At 41.5% G+C, this 18,696-nt stretch overlaps 1 protein-coding gene across 1 annotated transcript in view; it reads right to left on the reverse strand.

The window, feature by feature from the left end:
• Window positions 1-9,440: 9,440 nt before the first annotated feature.
• Window positions 9,441-18,696, reverse strand: part of LOC126470609 (39S ribosomal protein L37, mitochondrial) — a 79,249-nt gene continuing 69,993 nt past the window's right edge. The window contains exon 6 of the mRNA XM_050098562.1: window positions 9,441-9,773. Within this exon, the coding sequence (XP_049954519.1) occupies window positions 9,516-9,773 (258 nt within the window). The 3' untranslated portion in view covers window positions 9,441-9,515. The remainder of the gene's footprint in view (window positions 9,774-18,696) is intronic.

Below are 18,696 nucleotides of genomic sequence, written 5' to 3' on the forward strand. Positions count from 1 at the left end.
ATTTTACAAAGGTTTTGGGCTTAATTTGATACACAGGTCACAAATATGGAGTCCATTTTTCAAAAATGGCTCTAGTTTTTTATGCACAGGGTGTTGAAGGGTCTATTTTTACTGAAATACTGATATATTTCTCATATTTCAATTCAAATTTTTAATAATAATAATAATAATAATAATATCTAAATGACTGTATACACTTTAAGGGGTGCTGAATCCATAGATGATATCATAGGCTCTATGTTTTTAGATATTTGGTAGGCTATATCACTGAAATATATGAGCAATGCAAAATTGTATAGTCTACCTATTCACAAATCACGAGGAAAAATAAATCAAAGTGTTTTAGGTTAATACATGAAAACCGGCAATCAACTTAGTTCAATTAAAGATACATTGTTAACAGCTAACTTGTTTACAATACATGTTTTCTCTTCGGCTGCCTCTTATGGGTAAGATGCTAGTCTTTCTGCAGTTCAGTACAAATCTGCCAGAATTGAAGCGTTGAATTTTGCTTTGTATTGATGTTCCATTGCAAAGATTTGTTGGTGAAATCTCTCGCCATGTTCATCACTAAACACCCCACAATCTGATATGTTAAAGAATGAAGTGCTTTTTGAGTGACATGTTACATTTCAGTTTCTCATAGGCATATACGAGGGCAGTTCAATAAGTAATGCAACACATTTTTTTTCTGAAACAGAGGTTGTTTTATTCAGCATTGAAATACACCAGGTTATTCCCCAATCTTTTAGCTACACAACACTATTTTTCAACGTAATCTCCATTCAATGCTACGGCCTTACGCCACCTTGAAATGAGGGCCTGTATGCCTGCACAGTACCATTCCACTGGTCGATGTCGGAGCCAACGTCGTACTGCATCAATAACTTCTTCACCATCCGCGTAGTGCCTCCCACGGATTGCATCCTTCATTGGGCCAAACATATGGAAATCCGACGGTGCGAGATCGGGGCTGTAGGGTGCATGAGGAAGAACAGTCCACTGAAGTTTTGTGAGCTCCACTCAGGTGCGAAGACTTGTGTGAGGTCTTGCGTTGTCATGAAGAAGGAGAAGTTCGTTCAGATTTTTGTGCCTACGAACACGCTGAAGTCGTTTCTTCAATTTCTGAAGAGTAGCACAATACACTTCAGAGTTGATCGTTTGACCATGGGGAAGGACATCGAACAGAATAACCCCTTCAGCGTCCCAGAAGACTGTAACCATGACTTTACCGGCTGAGGGTATGGCTTTAAACTTTTTCTTGGTAGGGGAGTGGGTGTGGCGCCACTCCATTGACTGCCGTTTTGTTTCAAGTTCGAAGTGATGAACCCATGTTTCATCGCCTGTAACAATCTTTGACAAGAAATTGTCACCCTCAGCCACATGACGAGCAAGCAATTCCGCACAGATGGTTCTCCTTTGCTCTTTATGGTGTTCGGTCAGACAACGAGGGACCCAGCGGGAACAAACCTTTGAATATCCCAACTGGTGAACAATTGTGACAGCACTACCAACAGAGATGTCAAGTTGAGCACTGAGTTGTTTGATGGTGATCCGTCGATCATCTCGAACGAGTGTGTTCGCACGCTCCGCCATTGCAGGAGTCACAGCTGTGCACGGCCGGCCCGCACGCGGGAGATCAGACAGTCTTGCTTGACCTTGCGGCGATGATGACACACGCTTTGCCCAATGACTCACCGTGCTTTTGTCCACTGCCAGATCACCGTAGACATTCTGCAAGCGCCTATGAATATCTGAGATGCCCTGGTTTTCCGCCAAAAGAAACTCGATCACTGCCTGTTGTTTGCAACGCACATCCGTTACAGACACCATTTTAACAGCTCCGTACAGCGCTGCCACCTGTCGGAAGTCAATGAAACTATACGAGACGAAGCGGGAATGTTTGAAAATATTCCACAAGAAATTTCCGGTTTTTTCAACCAAAATTGGCCGAGAAAAAAAAAGTGTTGCATTACTTATTGAACTGCCCTCGTATTATAAAGTCATTCACAAGTTCAATGTAATTTTCAGCCCTCCTGTTGCCCAAGTAAAATGAAACAACTTTCTTAAAGCATTGTCATGTGTTTAGGTCATCAGGACTGAGAATAAACTGAAACTGCGGGTTTCCAAGGATATTATGTATTTGTGGGGCAATGAATACTCCCTGCTTCATCTTCTCAACACTCAGTCCAGGGAATTTTCTCTCTAGTATTCAAATGGTCATTCATAGCTCTTATTCACTGCTTTTGCAATTGACTTCATCAACCCTAGTTTCACATGTCATGGTGGTAACAGTACTTTATGGGGATTTACAAGTGGTTCCCATGAGACATTTTTCTTGCCAAGTAATAAAGCTTCTTGTTGCGCCCTGGCCTTCTGTTTGTAATGTAAATCCTTAGCACGACTGTCCCACTCACAAATGCAGCAATGGTACATAGTGTGCCCACCTCGTAGGCCCATACGAATAACCAATCACTTTTAAATCAGCACATATGAGTCATTGATGCTTAACATAATCGATGCCATGTAAAAAATGGAAAAAAGCGCACTGTCATTATGTAATGGCATGGCTTTCAAACTAGTTTTCAAACTACCTATGAAAAGTCTCCAATTGTCCTGTTCGTATAAGATATTGAATTCTTGCACCACACTTTCAACATCTGTACAGTATGCCATTACATTTGTTGTGCTGAGAAATCTTTCAAGTGGTTTTGACATAGGCAAAAAATTACATATTTCAACTGTACATTCCAGAAGATTCCACTCAATGAAACGAAAAACTAACAATTCGGGTTTATGCTTTGGAAGGTCCAAGTCTGTAACAAGATCACCGAGTTCACTTTGCACGACTTCGTGCATTTCACTAGATGATAATGGTGTATACGTGGGATTGTTAGATGTGGAAGGATGGCATGTATCTGACTGGTCTTCAACTTCACTGAAACTAGAAAAGTTTATTATTGTGGCAATTGGGGATCTGGAACTGTATGACCCACTCCACGAGGCACCTGTCACATCGCACTCGGTATATTAGGTTACTGTAAGATGATCTTCTTTTCCTTGTTAAACCCTTTCTTGATCTCAGGTTAAAAAAGCTTATAAACAACGTGTGCAGGCTGCCAAATGCAGCATATTCAGCTCAGCCAGATCGGCTTTCCTGTCCAAGAAGAAAGAGATAATTGCTCTCCAAGAAGAATTACAGTTATAGGAAGGATTGGTCTTGGGATTTTAGACTAAACGTAAGTAATGAAAACACTTTTTGTTGGTCAACACGTAATTTTTGGTCTGCCATATTGGATTAGTCATTTTTAATTTTGAAAATTTAACTTCAGATTTGTGTTCAGCGACATCAAAAATACATAAAAACATGTAGTTTTTACGCAAACTGAACTAATGATAAATATAAAAGTTATCCCTATATTTTAAACAGGTATTTCTTGAGAAACTGTTTTTCAAAATTACGTGCACCATACAATAAAAATGGTTCAAACTATTAACTTCTACATTTGACCCCCAAAAAGTAAATACTTTTCCTGGGAGCTTATATCTATAATATATTTCAAATCAACATTTTTCAAGAAAAGAGCCTCGAAAACGAAAACTTGGATCTCACCTAATCCATTACTAGGTGAATATCAGTTGGATCGTGTAATGAAGTCCCGTGTAAATACAGTAAAAATCATGAAACTTAAAGTCCTTAATGGACTAGACTTAGATTCTGACCATTACCCAACAAAATCCTCCCTAGCTGTCATTCCAGAAAAAAGAAAATTCACTAAGAAATCTCCATCCCATAAATATGATGTACAAAAGATAAATGGTAATGAACAATTTACAAAAGAAACACAAAATTTAAAACCACAAAATTGGCAACAACTGCAAGCAGGACTTTTAAAAGCAGCTGAAACTGTAGCACCACAAACAAGAACACGTAAGATGAGTGTGACCAACTGATAAATCTCAGACAACAGGCGTGGCAAAATTGGTTGTGCAACAAAAATCAGAAGACCCTGGAAGATCTCAAAGATACCAGGAAAACAGTCACAAAAGCAATACAAACAGTCCATAAACAACACAAAGACAAAAAATTGCAAGACATAGAAAATGATTTCAAGAAAAGCAATTCCCGAAATTTCTTCAGAATATTCAAACAAAAATTAACAAAGTACTCTCCTCCATCACTCCAATTCAAAAATGAACATGGGGTAATTGCCCATACCAACACCAAAAACTGTGAAATTCTTGCAAAATACTTTTCTAAATTACTGAATTGTGAAAAGCCTGCAGAAAAATTTGAGTTCCATCACACAACGAAACCCAGACACAAAGCCACCAAGTTCACAGGAGATTAAAGAGATAATTCGGTCATTGAAAAACAACAAAGCATCAGGAGAAGACCAAATCATCACAGAATTATGGAAAAATGCAGGAGAAAATCTTATTACAAAACTCAAAGAAATTATACACGAAATCTGGAAAACTGAAAAAATCCCCACAGATTGGAAGCCAGCAATCATACATCCTCTGTACAAAAAAAGGAAGCAAAACAGACCCCAACAACTATCGTGGAATCTCTTTATTGTCAATAACATACAAAACTCTGTGTAAAGCCCTACTAAACTGAGCATAACCTCAGCTGGATTCAAAACTAGGCGAATACCAAGGTGGATTCAGAAAAGGTCGATCATGCGTAGAACAAATCGTTAACTTGAAAAACTCGATGAAATATTTGCATAGTACTTCAAACAAAAGTTATGTCATCACGTTTGTCGACTTTAAAAAAGCATATGACAGTATAGACCAAGAATCCCTTTTTGAAGTATTAGAAGAATTTGGACTAGATCAAAAGACAACAAACATCATAAGAGAAACACTCATGGAGACCAAATCCAAAATAAAATATATGGGAGAATTGAGCAAAGAATTTGAAATAGATACAGGAGTACGACAAGGGGATGTACTGTCCCCAGTGCTCCTCAATTGTGCTCTTGAAAAAGTTGTTGGAGAATGCAGAAAAGCAGGTGCACCAGCACACAGACTGGGACCAAAACGTAAGGGCATAGAATTAGACTGTTAAGCATTTGCTGATGATGTGGCACTGATCACACAAGACATTACCGATGCACAGAAACAGCTAGAATTATTACAAGAGCAGGCAGCAAAAATAGGATTACAAATTTCATTTGAAAAAACAAAATTTATGACTGACATCAAAGATGCACCTTCTGATCTCAAAATTGGTAATAACTACATCTCTCTAGTAAAAGAATTTAAATATTTAGGTGAATGGATTGTAGAAAATTGTAATGAAAAGAAATCTGTCAGATCATGAGTCCAGAAAATGGAGATGGCATTTCAGTTAACAAAAAACGTTTACAACAAAAAGAGTATCTCGTAGAACTGCAAAATATGACACTACACAACAGTAATTAAACCCGAAGCTCTCTACGCATCTGAGACACTAAACCTTCAACACAGAACACCAAAAGGGGAATTAGAATAGAAAGAACATAAAATAATGAGGAAAATCCTAGGACCAAGAACTAAAGATGGTGTGCATTATCCAAAACCCAATGCAGAAATATATAAAAATATCTCCAAAATAACAGACACAATGCGCATAAGAAGAATTCAATTCATGGGGCATTTAGAAAGAATAGACTCAAACAGGTTAACGCACAAAATCTATATGCTTTTAAAGAACAAAACTACAAGACCAAACTGGTACAAACAGACGGAAAAAGAGCTAGGAGAATTAGGGTCTCCAAATCTACATGACAGAAATGAAATCAGAAAAATCACAAACACACGGAGTTTTGAGGAAGAAGAGAGAAAAACTAACCAACATACGTGGTCAGCTAGCCCATTCGTTGCTTATGAAGGAATACTGGGTGAAAAAGGAAGGCCAACAAATGTTGATTACGCGTGGTCCTAAGTGATCCTTCAGCGAAGAAGAAGAAGAATATATGAAATTTGTTAATATTAACTATTTTTTGCAGAGTCATAGAAAGTGAAACAAACCCCCAAAAATCGAACTCAAAGTTTGAGTTAGTACCATATCGTTAAATTTCAGGTTATTTCATTGGGGTTCGGTATAAGCTCCCATAAATTTAATGTAGTGTTGACTGATGCTATCCATTTTTAATTTCAGATAACTCCCCAGGGACTACACTGCACACAGGCTGTGTACTTCAAACTTGTAAAAAATAAATCCAAACTTTGCCATTTTTTGTTCATATGAATGACAACCTGGCCTTAATAGCTCTGTCAATGGGTGCTCTGTTATATGTTTGTAGGCTGCTAGATGGCAAGACCAAATGTGGATTGTAGTGACTGTTAGTGTATTTCTGTTTAGTTTCAGTGTGAGTTAGCTGTTTTGCTTGCAAATGGTAGGATCCCAAAAGCATATGTGGTCATTTTCTTAAAACTAGTATACTGTCTGGCTTTACACAGTCCTCCTAGTTGCCTACAAAATGGCAAAACATAGCTTTGTTGTATTCTCCTTGTAGTAACTATGAGGCAAAATTTGTATGTGGCAGCCATTAGCTGGAGCTGTCAACAGTGGGCAATCACTAAGAAGCAGAGCTTAAGTTTTGTGTCACTTGTTAGCAGCTGAATGTCCAAATGGTGTCACTGTGGTGTATATAAATGCAGTGGACAAGTTCCCATACTGACAATCCTTCTTGTACACTTGTTCCAAGCTTGAAATGACAGAATGAGGCATGTGACAGAATGCACAGGGTATATAAACCACACTAGAGAGACAGAGTGCTCTATCGAACTGTAGTGTGAATGCAGTTTCATTTCTATTGCATTACAAAAGTGGCTCTATGTAGTGATTCTATGTGGTCAAAAAAGTACTGAGAATAATATTTACAATCACAAAACACTAACTACACGTGTCATGAGGGTAGTGGAAAACTTTTCTTTAGCAGTTTGTTACAAACTGATACCAATACCTTGCGAACCAACTCACATGAATTTTTATTCAAATCAACTCTGTTGGATCACCAGAGTTTTTTATTTGATTACAAGCATCAGTCTAACATATAGACCATGACATCATGAGATTTGATGTTTGATGATGTTTGGTTTGTGGGGCGCTCAACTGCACGGTTATCTGACTCTGTACAAATGCCCAATCTTTACTCAGTCCAATCTCGCCACTTCCATGAATGATGATGATGATGATGATGATGATAAAATGAAGAGGACAAGACAAACACCCAGTCCCCAAGCAGAGAAAATCCCCAATCTGGCCAGGCATTGAGCCCAGGACCCCATGATCCAGAGGCAGTAAAGCTAGCCACTAGACCATGAGCTGCGGAGAAGAGATTTGAAGATGATGTGTCAGTCAGTTTCAAATTGGTAATCAACTAAAAAACCTGTGGTGATCAAAATGGAGATGATTTCCATTAGACAATAATGTTTTAAATTTCTTCTGATAACATGCACTGTACTGTGCCTGATTATAAAAGGATTAACACAAGTAGACATGATTCTGAACAGAAATACACACATCAAAACAAGTTTGGCATCACCTCAGTTCACAGAACTCCTGAAGATAGACGTTGACTGTGGATATTATATCACAGACACAGTCCCTTTGACTGTTCAGAGATGTCACCAAATCTGTCAAAAGATGTAAACAACCATGCATGAGCAGTGCCTATTAGATGGAGTGGGTCCGACAACCGATCAGTTTCACAAAGGAGGTACATGGCTCGTGTTGTCTGTAGTTCAACCATGTCAGACGGTCAAAACAGCAGTTCGACCGTGTCCGCATTGTTACAGGAAGGGCTCTCAAAAATGGAAGTGTCCAGGTGTCTCGGAGTGAACCAAAGTCATGTTGTTCAGACATGGAGGAGATATAGAGAGACAGGAACTGCCGATGACATGCCCCAGTCAGGCTGCCCAAAGGCTACTACTGCAGTGGATAAACATTGCTTACAGATTATGTCTCAGAGGAACCCTGACAGCAACACTACCATGTTGAATAATGCTTTTCGGGCAGCCACAGGACATCGTGTTACAACTCAAACTCCGCACAATAGGCTGCATGATGCAATTTCACTCCCATGTCCATGGGAAGGTCCATCTTCATAACCAGCAGCACGGTAGAGATGGGCTCAACAACACGCTGAATGGACTGCTCAGGATTGGCATCACATTCTCTTCACCAAGAGCGTCACATATGCCTTCAACCAGACAATCATCGTAGACGTGTTTGGAGGCAACCCAGTCAGGCTCAACTCCTTAGCCACACTGTCCAGTGAGTGCAGCAAGGTGGAGGTTCTTTGCTGTTTTGGGATGGCATTATGTGTGGCCGACGTACGCCACTGGTGGTCATGGAAGGCGCCATAATGACTGTATGATACATGAATGCCATGCTCTGACTGATAGTGCAACTGTATCAGCAGCATATTGGCAAGGTATTCATCTACATGGCCGACAATTCGCGCCCCTATCCTGGACATCTTGTGAATGACTTCCTTCAGGATAACGATATCACTCGAGTAGAGTGGCAAGCATGTTCTTCAGACAGGAACCCTATCAAACATGCCTGAGATGGATTGAAAAGGGCTGCTTATGGACGGCATGACCCACCAACCACTCTGACGGATATACGCCAAATCGCCATTGAGGAGTGGCACAATCTGGACCAACAGTACCTTGATGAACTTGTGAATAGTATGCCATGGTAAATACAGGCATGCATCAATGCAAGAAGACATGCTACTGGGTATTAGAGGTACCGGTGTGTACAGCACTCTTGACCACCACCTCTGAAGGTCTCACAGTATGGTGGTACAAACTGCAATGTGTGGTTTTCATGAGCAATAAAAAGGGCAGAAATGATGTTTATGTTGATCTCCATTCCAATTTTCTGTACAGGTTCCAGAACTCTCAGAACCAAGGTGATGCGAAACTTTTTTTGATGTGTGTATAAAAGGAACTGAATGGTAAGTACAATTACAGTATACATTAACTAAACTTATTGCCTGTTGGCTTTTGTCTTGAGATCTTTGGCTGACATTCATTTACAATTTTTCTGATGTTTCATTAGGCACGAGTGGCCGGCAATGTTGAAGATTCGTCCACTATTGCTGGTGCTGTGCTGCCACTGGCAACAGAGGGTGAATCTTTGTCAATGCCACTTGTACTGGTGAAATGCCAAAAATCATTAAACAAATGTCAGTCAAAGAGCCCGAGACAAACGCAGACAGGTAATGTGTCAAAACGGCTCAATAACTTTGCATTAACTTAACAGTTGCCCCATCCACTTGTAAACACTATTTATCAAATAATTGGTGACAAATTACTTTCTATCATACAAATTGCGCCGTTTTTTTTTTTATGAAATGGTGTTTACCAAAGGGAATTAATTTATTGCTTCTAAAACTGAATGTAATCACATGAATGTGGTGTAATACTATTACTGTTGGTATAACAGAAAAAGTTTACTCAGATTTGTCTATACAATTTGTTTATTTATAGTTGACAATAACATTCTGCTAGTGAAGACTGTGTTTATAAAATCCCAACAATCTCTTAAATACCTCTGGATTATATCCCTCCAATGTTGGTTTACCTTTGATATAAGTACATGAATTAAATAATTGGATTCTTGGAATATTCCACATTATATTCTTTACTCCGTCTTTGCCATTCAGATTCAGTGTGTTGAGCTGGAACACTAAAAAATGGAACCACCTTCCATCTGTCTGTATGCACTGTATGGTGACTGGTTCTGGTAGGTTCTTGACATTGTCCTAGTAAAAGAAAAGGAATGAAGTAGAACATTAAAAACAACAAGATTGTCAAAGTTAACTCATCGTGTTTCTACTGTTGATATTTGCAGCCATTTCTCTACAATTGCTACTGCATTATGCTTTATCATATACATAAGAAAAATTCCATATTTTACAAATGAATGTTTTACATGTGTGTACCAAATATGTTTTGTCCCTTCATGCTAGACACCTTCAGTAGTCTATAATACAAACAAAATTACTTAATTACTAGCTGAGTACCCGGCATTGTCCAAGTATGTCTTTAGTCCAGTCTTCTATTAGACCATCTTCTCCTTCTCCATCTCTCTGTTCATCTCCTCCTGCCCCTCTCTGTCCAATTGCTCTTCCCCCCTCCCCTTTTACCCACAGGTTTACTCACGTACACGCTTGTCACATACATTTGACATATATTCAACCTACTACATTCATATTTGTACACGCATTGCACACCTATCTCTAGCGAATTTCGCCCTGCAGTTTCATTTTCACACATCACAATGTTTATGACAGTCATATCTCCTGAACTATGTGTTGTACAATCACATATTTTTGCAGGTACATTCAATGGTATATGTGGGTACTGTCTGCAAAATGTGTTGCAAATACAGTTAGCAGAGTGTCTGGCGCAGTTGTTAAATTGGTTACTGCTGCTACACCGGCAGATTTAAGTGAGTTTGAATGTGGTGTTATAGCCAGGGCACAAGCAATGGGACACAGCATCTCCGAGGTAGCGATGAAGTAGGGATTTTCCCATACGACCATTTCACGAGCATACCACGAATATCAGGAATCTGATAAAACATCAAACAAAAACATGGCTGTGGCGAGAAAAAGATCCTGCAAGAATGGGACCAACAACGACCGAAGAGAATCAATCAACATGACAGAAGTGCAACCCTACTGCAAATTGCTGCAGATTTCAGTGCTGGGCCATCACCAAGTGTCAGCGTGCAAACCATTCAACGAAACATCATCAATATGGGCTTTTGGAGCCAAAGGCCCACTTGTGTACCCTTGATGACTGCACGACACAAAGATTTACACCTTGTCTGGGCTTGTCAACACCGACATTGGACTGTTGATGAACCAAAACATGTTGCCTGGTTGGATGAGTCTCCTTTAAAATTGTATCAAGCAAATGGACGAGTACGGGTATGGAGATAACCTTGTGAATCCATGGACCCTGCATATCAGCAGGACTGTTCAAGTTGGTGGGCATATGCAATTGGAGTGATATGGGACCCATGGTATGTCTAGATACGACTCTGACAGGTGACATGTACGTAAGCATGCTGTCTGATCACCTGCATCCTTTCATGTCCATTCTGCAGTCCAAGAGACCTGGGTAATTACAGCAGGATAATGCAACACCCCACATGTCCAGAATTGCTACAGAGAGGCTCCAGGAACACTCCTCTGAGTTTAAACACTTCCGCTGGCCACCAAACTCCTCAGGCATGAACATTATTGTGCATATCTGGGACGCCTTGCAACGTGCTGTTCAGAAGTGACCTCCACACCCTTGTATTCTTATGGATTTATGGATAGCCCTGCAGGACATGATGTCAATTCCCTCCAGCACTACTTGAGACATTGGTCGAGTCCATGCCACAGTGTCTTGCAACACTTCCGTGTGCTAATGGGGGCCCTACATGATATAAGGCAGGTGTACCACTTTCTTTAGCTCTTCAGTGTATGCTATTATCCGGTCGGCGCCCGACAAAGAAGTGAGGCAACATGACCTTCAGTAGGCAAATCCGATTCTAGATGAAGTCCTATCCGTCGCACAGTCTTTTGAAATTTCTCGCGCCACTGGAGCGCAAATAGAGGAGTGGGGTGATGTTGGGGACATACAACCTCTGTGCGCTGTTGACGACGCGCGCAGCGTGTCCCCGCCTGCCGACGTGGCCGCAGTACACTACACACGCAGTCTCGGCCTAACTGTAAATAGCCCTCTCAGAAACTGCAGCAAAACCCCCGGCAACTTCCTCCATGTCCGCAGTGTTTTACGAAACATTCACGCGAGGATTGTCCCCAACATTGGGCCGTGTGTCACAATTGCAAAAAGAAGGGTCATGTGTCTTCCGTTTGCAAATCCGACCGCATACATGATGTTCATGACCGTGACACTGATTCTGCTTCTATATTGTCTGTCAATTGCACTTCTTCCCTTTCAGGGAAGTTATTCCTCACAGTCCAAAACCTTGGTCGGAATGTTCGCATGCAGGTGGATACTGGTTCTGCTGCCATTATCATTAATTCTCAGACATATCTTCCGTTGGGTTCTCCACTCCTATCACCTGTCACTCAGCAATTACGGACATACAATAAACAGAAGACTTCTCTCTTGGGACAATTTAGTGCTGAGGTATCTTACAAATACGTCATTCGCACTGTTCCCATATTTGTGGTCGACCAGAGTAACGCAGAAAATCTTTTTGGTTTCGATGCCTTTTGCGTTTTTGGGTTCTCCATAGATGACGCTGTCAATATCGTCTCTGATGCTATTCCTTATGCTCAATTGGATTCCTTGTCGACGACATTTTCGTCCCTTGTTTCTCCTGGGTTAGGCCGTGCAAACGACTTTGAAGCTCATATCACGCTCAAACCCACTGCTCGGCCTAAGTTTTTTCAGGGTCGGCCATTTGCTGTGGCCCTTCGTGATCGGGTAAAATGGGAGCTGGATCGTCTCACTACTTCAGGGGTCTTGCTTCCTGTCACTTCCAGTGAGCGGTCCTCTCCTGTCGTTGTCGTTGCTAAGCCAAATGATGATATTCGTCTCTGTGGCGATGTTAAAGCCACTGTAAATGCACAATGCCTCATTGACACTTATCCTATGCCCTGACCTAAAGAATTATTCACTAAACTTGCGGGTGGCCAGTATTTTTTTAAAATTGACCTGTCAGAAGCTTATCAACAACTTCCCCTCGATGCTGCTTCCCGGCAGTTTCTGGTCCTTAACACGCCTTTTGGCCTCTGTCAATACCAACGATTGCCATTCGGGGTTGCCAGCACTCCTGCTCTCTTTCAGTGATTCTTGGAACAATTATTGCTCCCTGTCCTGGGTGTATCAATTACATGGACGACATTGTTGTCACTGGCTCCACCACTGAAAAACATCTTCAGAACCTCCGCACACCTTTTCATGTCTTACGGACTACCGGTCTTAAGTGTAATCTTGAGAAATCAAAATTTTTTAGGCATCTATCACGTACTTGGGGTTTCAACTATCTCGCGATGGTATTCGTCCATTACAGCAAATTATTGCTGCGATCGATGCCCTTCCTCGCCCTACATCTGTTAAGGAACTGCAGGCCTTCTTGGGGAAAATAGCTTACTATCACAAGTTTTTACCGTCTGCTGCTTCGGTGGCTCAGCCGTTGCATCACCTGTTGCAAAAAAAAGTGCCTTTTCACTGGTCCGCGTCACGCGATGCGGCTTTCCTGAAATTGAAGACTATCTTGAAACAGGCCCCGTGCTTGGCTACTTATCGACCTGGCCAACATCTTGTTCTTGCCACGGACGCCTCTCAGTACGGGGTCAGTGCAGTCCTTGCGCACCGTTTTTCTGATGGTTCTGAACAACCCATTGCTTATGCCTCCAAAACGCTCATGGATGCCCAACAAAAGCACAAACCACTTGTTTCATTGTTTCATCCATCAACATCACTTCCTGACAAGGCTGCATACCGCCTCCAGCGTTGGGCTCTTTACTTGTCTCGTTTCAGTTATGAGATCCATTTCCGGCCGACGGCTCAACATGCGAATGCTGATGCACTGTGTCGCCTTCCCATGGGTCCTGATCTGGCATTCGATAGGGACGAACTTTTTTGTTTTTACCTGGATGTTGCTGAGCAGCGGGTTGTGGATGGATTCCCCATCACTGGGGACCAGCCGGCGGCTGCTATGGGTTCTGACCCTACACTCTCCCAGGTTTTACGCTGTATTCAGAAGGGTTGGCCAGATCGTCCGTCCGCTAAGATTTCTGATCCATTGCGGAACTACTACGCTTTGCGCTACCGCCTCACGACTAGGGATGGTGTCATCCTCCTTTCCACCGACAACGCTTCGCCGCGCTTTGTGGTACCTGCGTCTTTGCATGCTTCAGTCTTGCACCTCCTTCATCAAGGGCACTGGGGTGTCTCTCGCACAAAATTTCTGGTGCACCGTCATGTGTACTGGCCTGGCATTGACTGAAATAGCACACATGGTCGCTGCCTGCGGCCCTTGTGCGTCACAGGCCGCTGCCCCGAAGTCATCTTTGTCACCGTGGCCTTCGCCTGAGATGCCCTGGGAGCATATTTATGCTGACTTTGCGGGACCTTTTTTAGGTACTTACTGGCTACTCGTAATTGATGCCTACTTTAACTTTCCTTTCATTGTCCGTTGCACGTCGCCTACCACTGTGGCACCCACAAGTGCTCTCGCCCGCAGTTTTTCTTTGGAAGGCCTTCCCTCTACTCTTGTTATTGATAATGGTCCACAATTTGCCTCTTCCGAATTTGCGGATTTTTGTGCTCATCACGGCGTTATGCCTGTCATGGCCCCTCCGTTCCATCCACAATCAAACGGTGAGGTTGAACGACTGGTCCGCACATTTAAGGCTCAGATGCGGAAACTCCTGACTTCTTCTGCTGCTGATGATGCGCTTCCCCAATTTCTGGACGACAGCCCCGCATGCTACTTCATCTTCTGCAGCCTTCCACCTCCCGGCCACAGGTGCCTTCGCGTGGCCGGTTCACCGCCGATGACCTTGTATGGGTACGGGGATATGGCAGGCGGCCAAAATGGATTCCTGGCCACATCTTACGACACCGTGGCCGACGCCTGTATGAAATGCAAATGGACATGGGTGTTGCAGTGTGTCATTCGGACCAGCTTCGGCCTCGTGTGCCGGCAATTCCTGTTCCGAATGCTGATACACCACCTTCGGCTCTACCTGACACTCTGGATCTTGGCATCTCTCATTACTCACAACGCAGCCCTCTCACTGTCATCTCGGTGCCAGCACAAGAACGGACGCCACCAGGAGATGTGCCCATGCAGGAACCAGATGTCCATCATCTGTCGGAGCAACTCTACTCGCCTTCTTCTCCTACCGACGCCGACACATTGCCCATGTCTCCTGTTATATCAACCGGACTTGCCAAAACGGGCAGATTGATGCATGGGGCCCCAGCTGATTCGATCCCTCTGTCTCCTGTCATCTCGACCCGTTATCATCGGGGACACTTCCGTCCGTATGGGAAGCCTCCTCCTCGAGACTTTATGGCCAGTCAAACAACGCCTATGGACATTAGCAATCTACAGGCCACATCCATCAAGACCAGTGCAAAAATTTCAAAGGGGGGGAAAAGTGTTGTGACTCGCCGATCATTCAAAGTGCCGCCGCGCAATTACGCGCGTCCTATACATGCGGCGCTGTCTGCCAGATATGCAGCAGCCACGCCACCTAAGCGGCCAGCCAGCCAGCCAGTGGCCGCTAGACTTGGACTCAGTGCTAATTTGAATGTTACCGTGTTCACAAGTTTTGCTTGGTCAACTTTCTCTGTGACTTACACATGTTGTGTCGTTTTGAAATATATGTGTTTAACTTGATGTTATAACAGCAAGATCACAGTGGGATAGAGGGGGGAGGGGGGGATGGAGTTGGGTGGGGATGGAAGTAGTGGGGCACTCTGTGTGTGTGTGTGGGGGGGGGGGGTGTTTGTGTGTGTGTGTGTGTGTGTGTGTGTGTGTGTGTGTGTGTGTGTGCGCGCGCGTGCGTGTGCGTGTCAATTTTTTTAATGGTAAACTGTGAATTAGTTCTTCAACTATTGTGCAGGATGCTACAATACAGATTATGTACAGAGAAATGTTTTAATGTAATTTATCAATAGGAAGAAACTGTATAGTTGTAAATAGAACAGTTATATTTAAATGAGCTGCCAAGAATCACTGCAGATCTCCTATCAAAATATGTATAATTAAATAATTTCCTTCGTATTCCAGATCACTAAAGATGGCAAGCATGAAGAGGTGAAACAGGTTTGGTACACACAAATAAAGCAATGACAAAGCAAGCATAGCATAGTGTTTCGTTACTTTTGTTTTGGAGAACCATATTAAGACTGCAACAACACAAATGTGTAGGCAATAGTGGATGCTCTAATGCAACTCCTAGATTACAATGATTACTCTCACTAAGGACAAAAGGTTCTGACCACAACAGCTATTAAAGCAAGACCCCCACACAAGAAAATAAAACAGTAATCCTATAAACTTTAACTGCAACATTAATTTTCATGGTTCATAACACGTTACATGATTGTGGATGTAATGAAATCCACAACAAATTAATCAAATTTCACCACCAAAATTGAAAATACCTGTAACATATTAAGTAATTTATACAATAAATATTTATAGTGATAGTTCTCGAGATGTGTTTCAATACTTTGCTGTCAAGCCTCGTCACAAGGGTGAGAGAACTTAAAAGTACAAGACTGATGGTAAATTTCACTCTTTTGAACACTTACATTTTTTCGTCATGTACAAAAGGATTTACAAAACCTTGGTAGATAAAAATTCTTAGTGACATTAAGTTGGACTCCAGATTAACTGCCAAATGAACAGGCTGTATTTGAGTTAACAGGTAATTTATTTTATTCAGAAATTATGTTTAGGAATATTTTGTGACTTAGCTAACACTTCTGACTGTGTGAACTGCAATATTCTCATGAGAAAGTTGGAATAGTGTGGAGTAAAACAGAAGGTTAACAGTTCTCATCTTATGTATATGACACAACTCAATAGATTACTTTCATGTCTCTCTCTTGGTGATAGGCATTTTGAATATGAGGCAATCAAGAAGTATTACTCACAAGATTCACGTGTTATGCTTTTTGCATATAATACAAGGATAAAAAAAAGTTTAATCTCTAACTGAAAGGGTTGATGCTGAAACTGTTATCATGTGGTTGTCATTATATCTTGGCCAGATATAACAAATACAGTTTAATACTTTCACAGAATTCTAAAACATATAGTTTGTGTGGCTGTGGATTTAATGCACTCATTGTAAAGGTTGTTAACAATGGTGCTAAAAACAGTCAGACAAAAATGTGGTTAAAATGAGTAAAATTTCTACTACTTTTCACTCAAATTTACATCACTCAAACTGTAAAAATTGTAGTTATTCTAAATCTAAAAAAGAAGAGTGTTAAGACTAAAATAAAAGCTCCGGAAAGTGTGGCTAGTTGATCAAATACAAAAGAGAATGGCATAAAACAGCCACTCTGATAAAATATATTAAAGACGTCTCTTGATTATTTAAGGGAACTAGACAGACTTGTCAGAGAATAAAAAAAATTGCTATGTTTGTGTCATTCTAAAATACAGGGAACATTTGCAGGTGAATCAGCCTCTTCCCTCTTGTCTGAAAACAAAATAGAATCATATAAAATGTGATATACTCCACACTGGAGTGTCATCTTGCAGGAGAATGAAGATATGTGTCACTGGATTGTGCACTATATTTAAAGGGCCCGCAGCACTATACCCTATGTGAATGGATGAAAGAAAAGATGATGCACCTGAGTAGCTCCCTCTGCTGGCAAAAGTTTATTGCCTTTCAGTAAGACCTACTATTTTATTACTTATTGAGTTACAACCACAAAGAAGGCATTGTGAATGTATAAATTACTTCCCTGTTTATATCACTGTATTATAAAAATACTGAAACACACTTCTGATGACTTTCTGGGACAGGGTACTCCAGTTATTCTCATACCTGCTGTCAATGGGAGTAACCTTTTTGGTATCTGAAATGCTCTGGAATCAGTGACTTATTGGAACAGTGCACTGTTAGTGTTGATTTCTATACAGTATCAGCTACAGAAGCTTGGACTCCAGGGACAAAGAGAAGTTTAGAGTTTGAAACTGAAAAAACAACAGCTCCACACTATTGCCTTCATGTCACCACATCAAAATGCTATTTGCCAATGCAAAACAACTAGCAGATACAAACGCGTACATATACTGAGCTGACAAAAATCATGGGATATCTCCTAATATTGCGTCAGACCACCTTTTGCCCTGTGTAGTGCAGCAACTCGATGTGGCATGTGCTCAACAAATTGTTGGAAGTCCCCTGCATAAATATTGAGCCATGCTGCATCTATAGCCACTCATAATTGCAAAAGTGTTATCAGTGTACAATTTTGTGCACGAACTGATATCTCAGAATGAGATTTTCACACTGCAATGGAGTGTGCGCTGATATGAAACTTTCTGGCAGATTAAAACTGTGTGTACAACTGAGAATCGAACTTGGGACCTTTGCCTTTCGCGGGCAAGCCAAGGTCGCACTCTTGACTGTGGATTTTGGAATATCGAATTCCCTAATGATTTCCAAAATGGAATGTCCCATGCATCTAGCTCCAATTACCAATTCTGCGTTGCCATCGTGTGGCCTTAACCGTGCTGGTAACCTTTTCACATGAATCACCTGAGTACAAATGAAAGTCCCGCAAATGCACTGCCCCTTTATACCTTGTGTATGCGATACTGCCATCATCTGTATATGTACTCATCACTATCCCATGACTTTTGTCACCTCAGGGTAATGTAGTTTGTAATAGCTATGAATATTGCTGCAAGCTGTGGTTCATGCAGTATGGTGTTATGATTACCATCTCTGGCTGGTGTGCCGTGGTTTGCCAGTTCAAACCAGATCACCAGCAAGTGATTTATCATTTCTGGAAAGTTATTGAAATGTCCTATATTTGTAATGTTTATATATTCTGGGGTATTTGAACTTTACATAAATAGCCCTACTCTCTGTCCCAGAGGTCAGTTTTGTTCCACCTGTATGTTGGTGTCCGTAATAAACATTCTTTTAGAGCTAAGTATCATATGTCATT

This window comes from Schistocerca serialis, chromosome 3 (assembly GCF_023864345.2).
Source record: "Schistocerca serialis cubense isolate TAMUIC-IGC-003099 chromosome 3, iqSchSeri2.2, whole genome shotgun sequence".
Taxonomy (NCBI): domain Eukaryota; kingdom Metazoa; phylum Arthropoda; class Insecta; order Orthoptera; family Acrididae; genus Schistocerca; species Schistocerca serialis.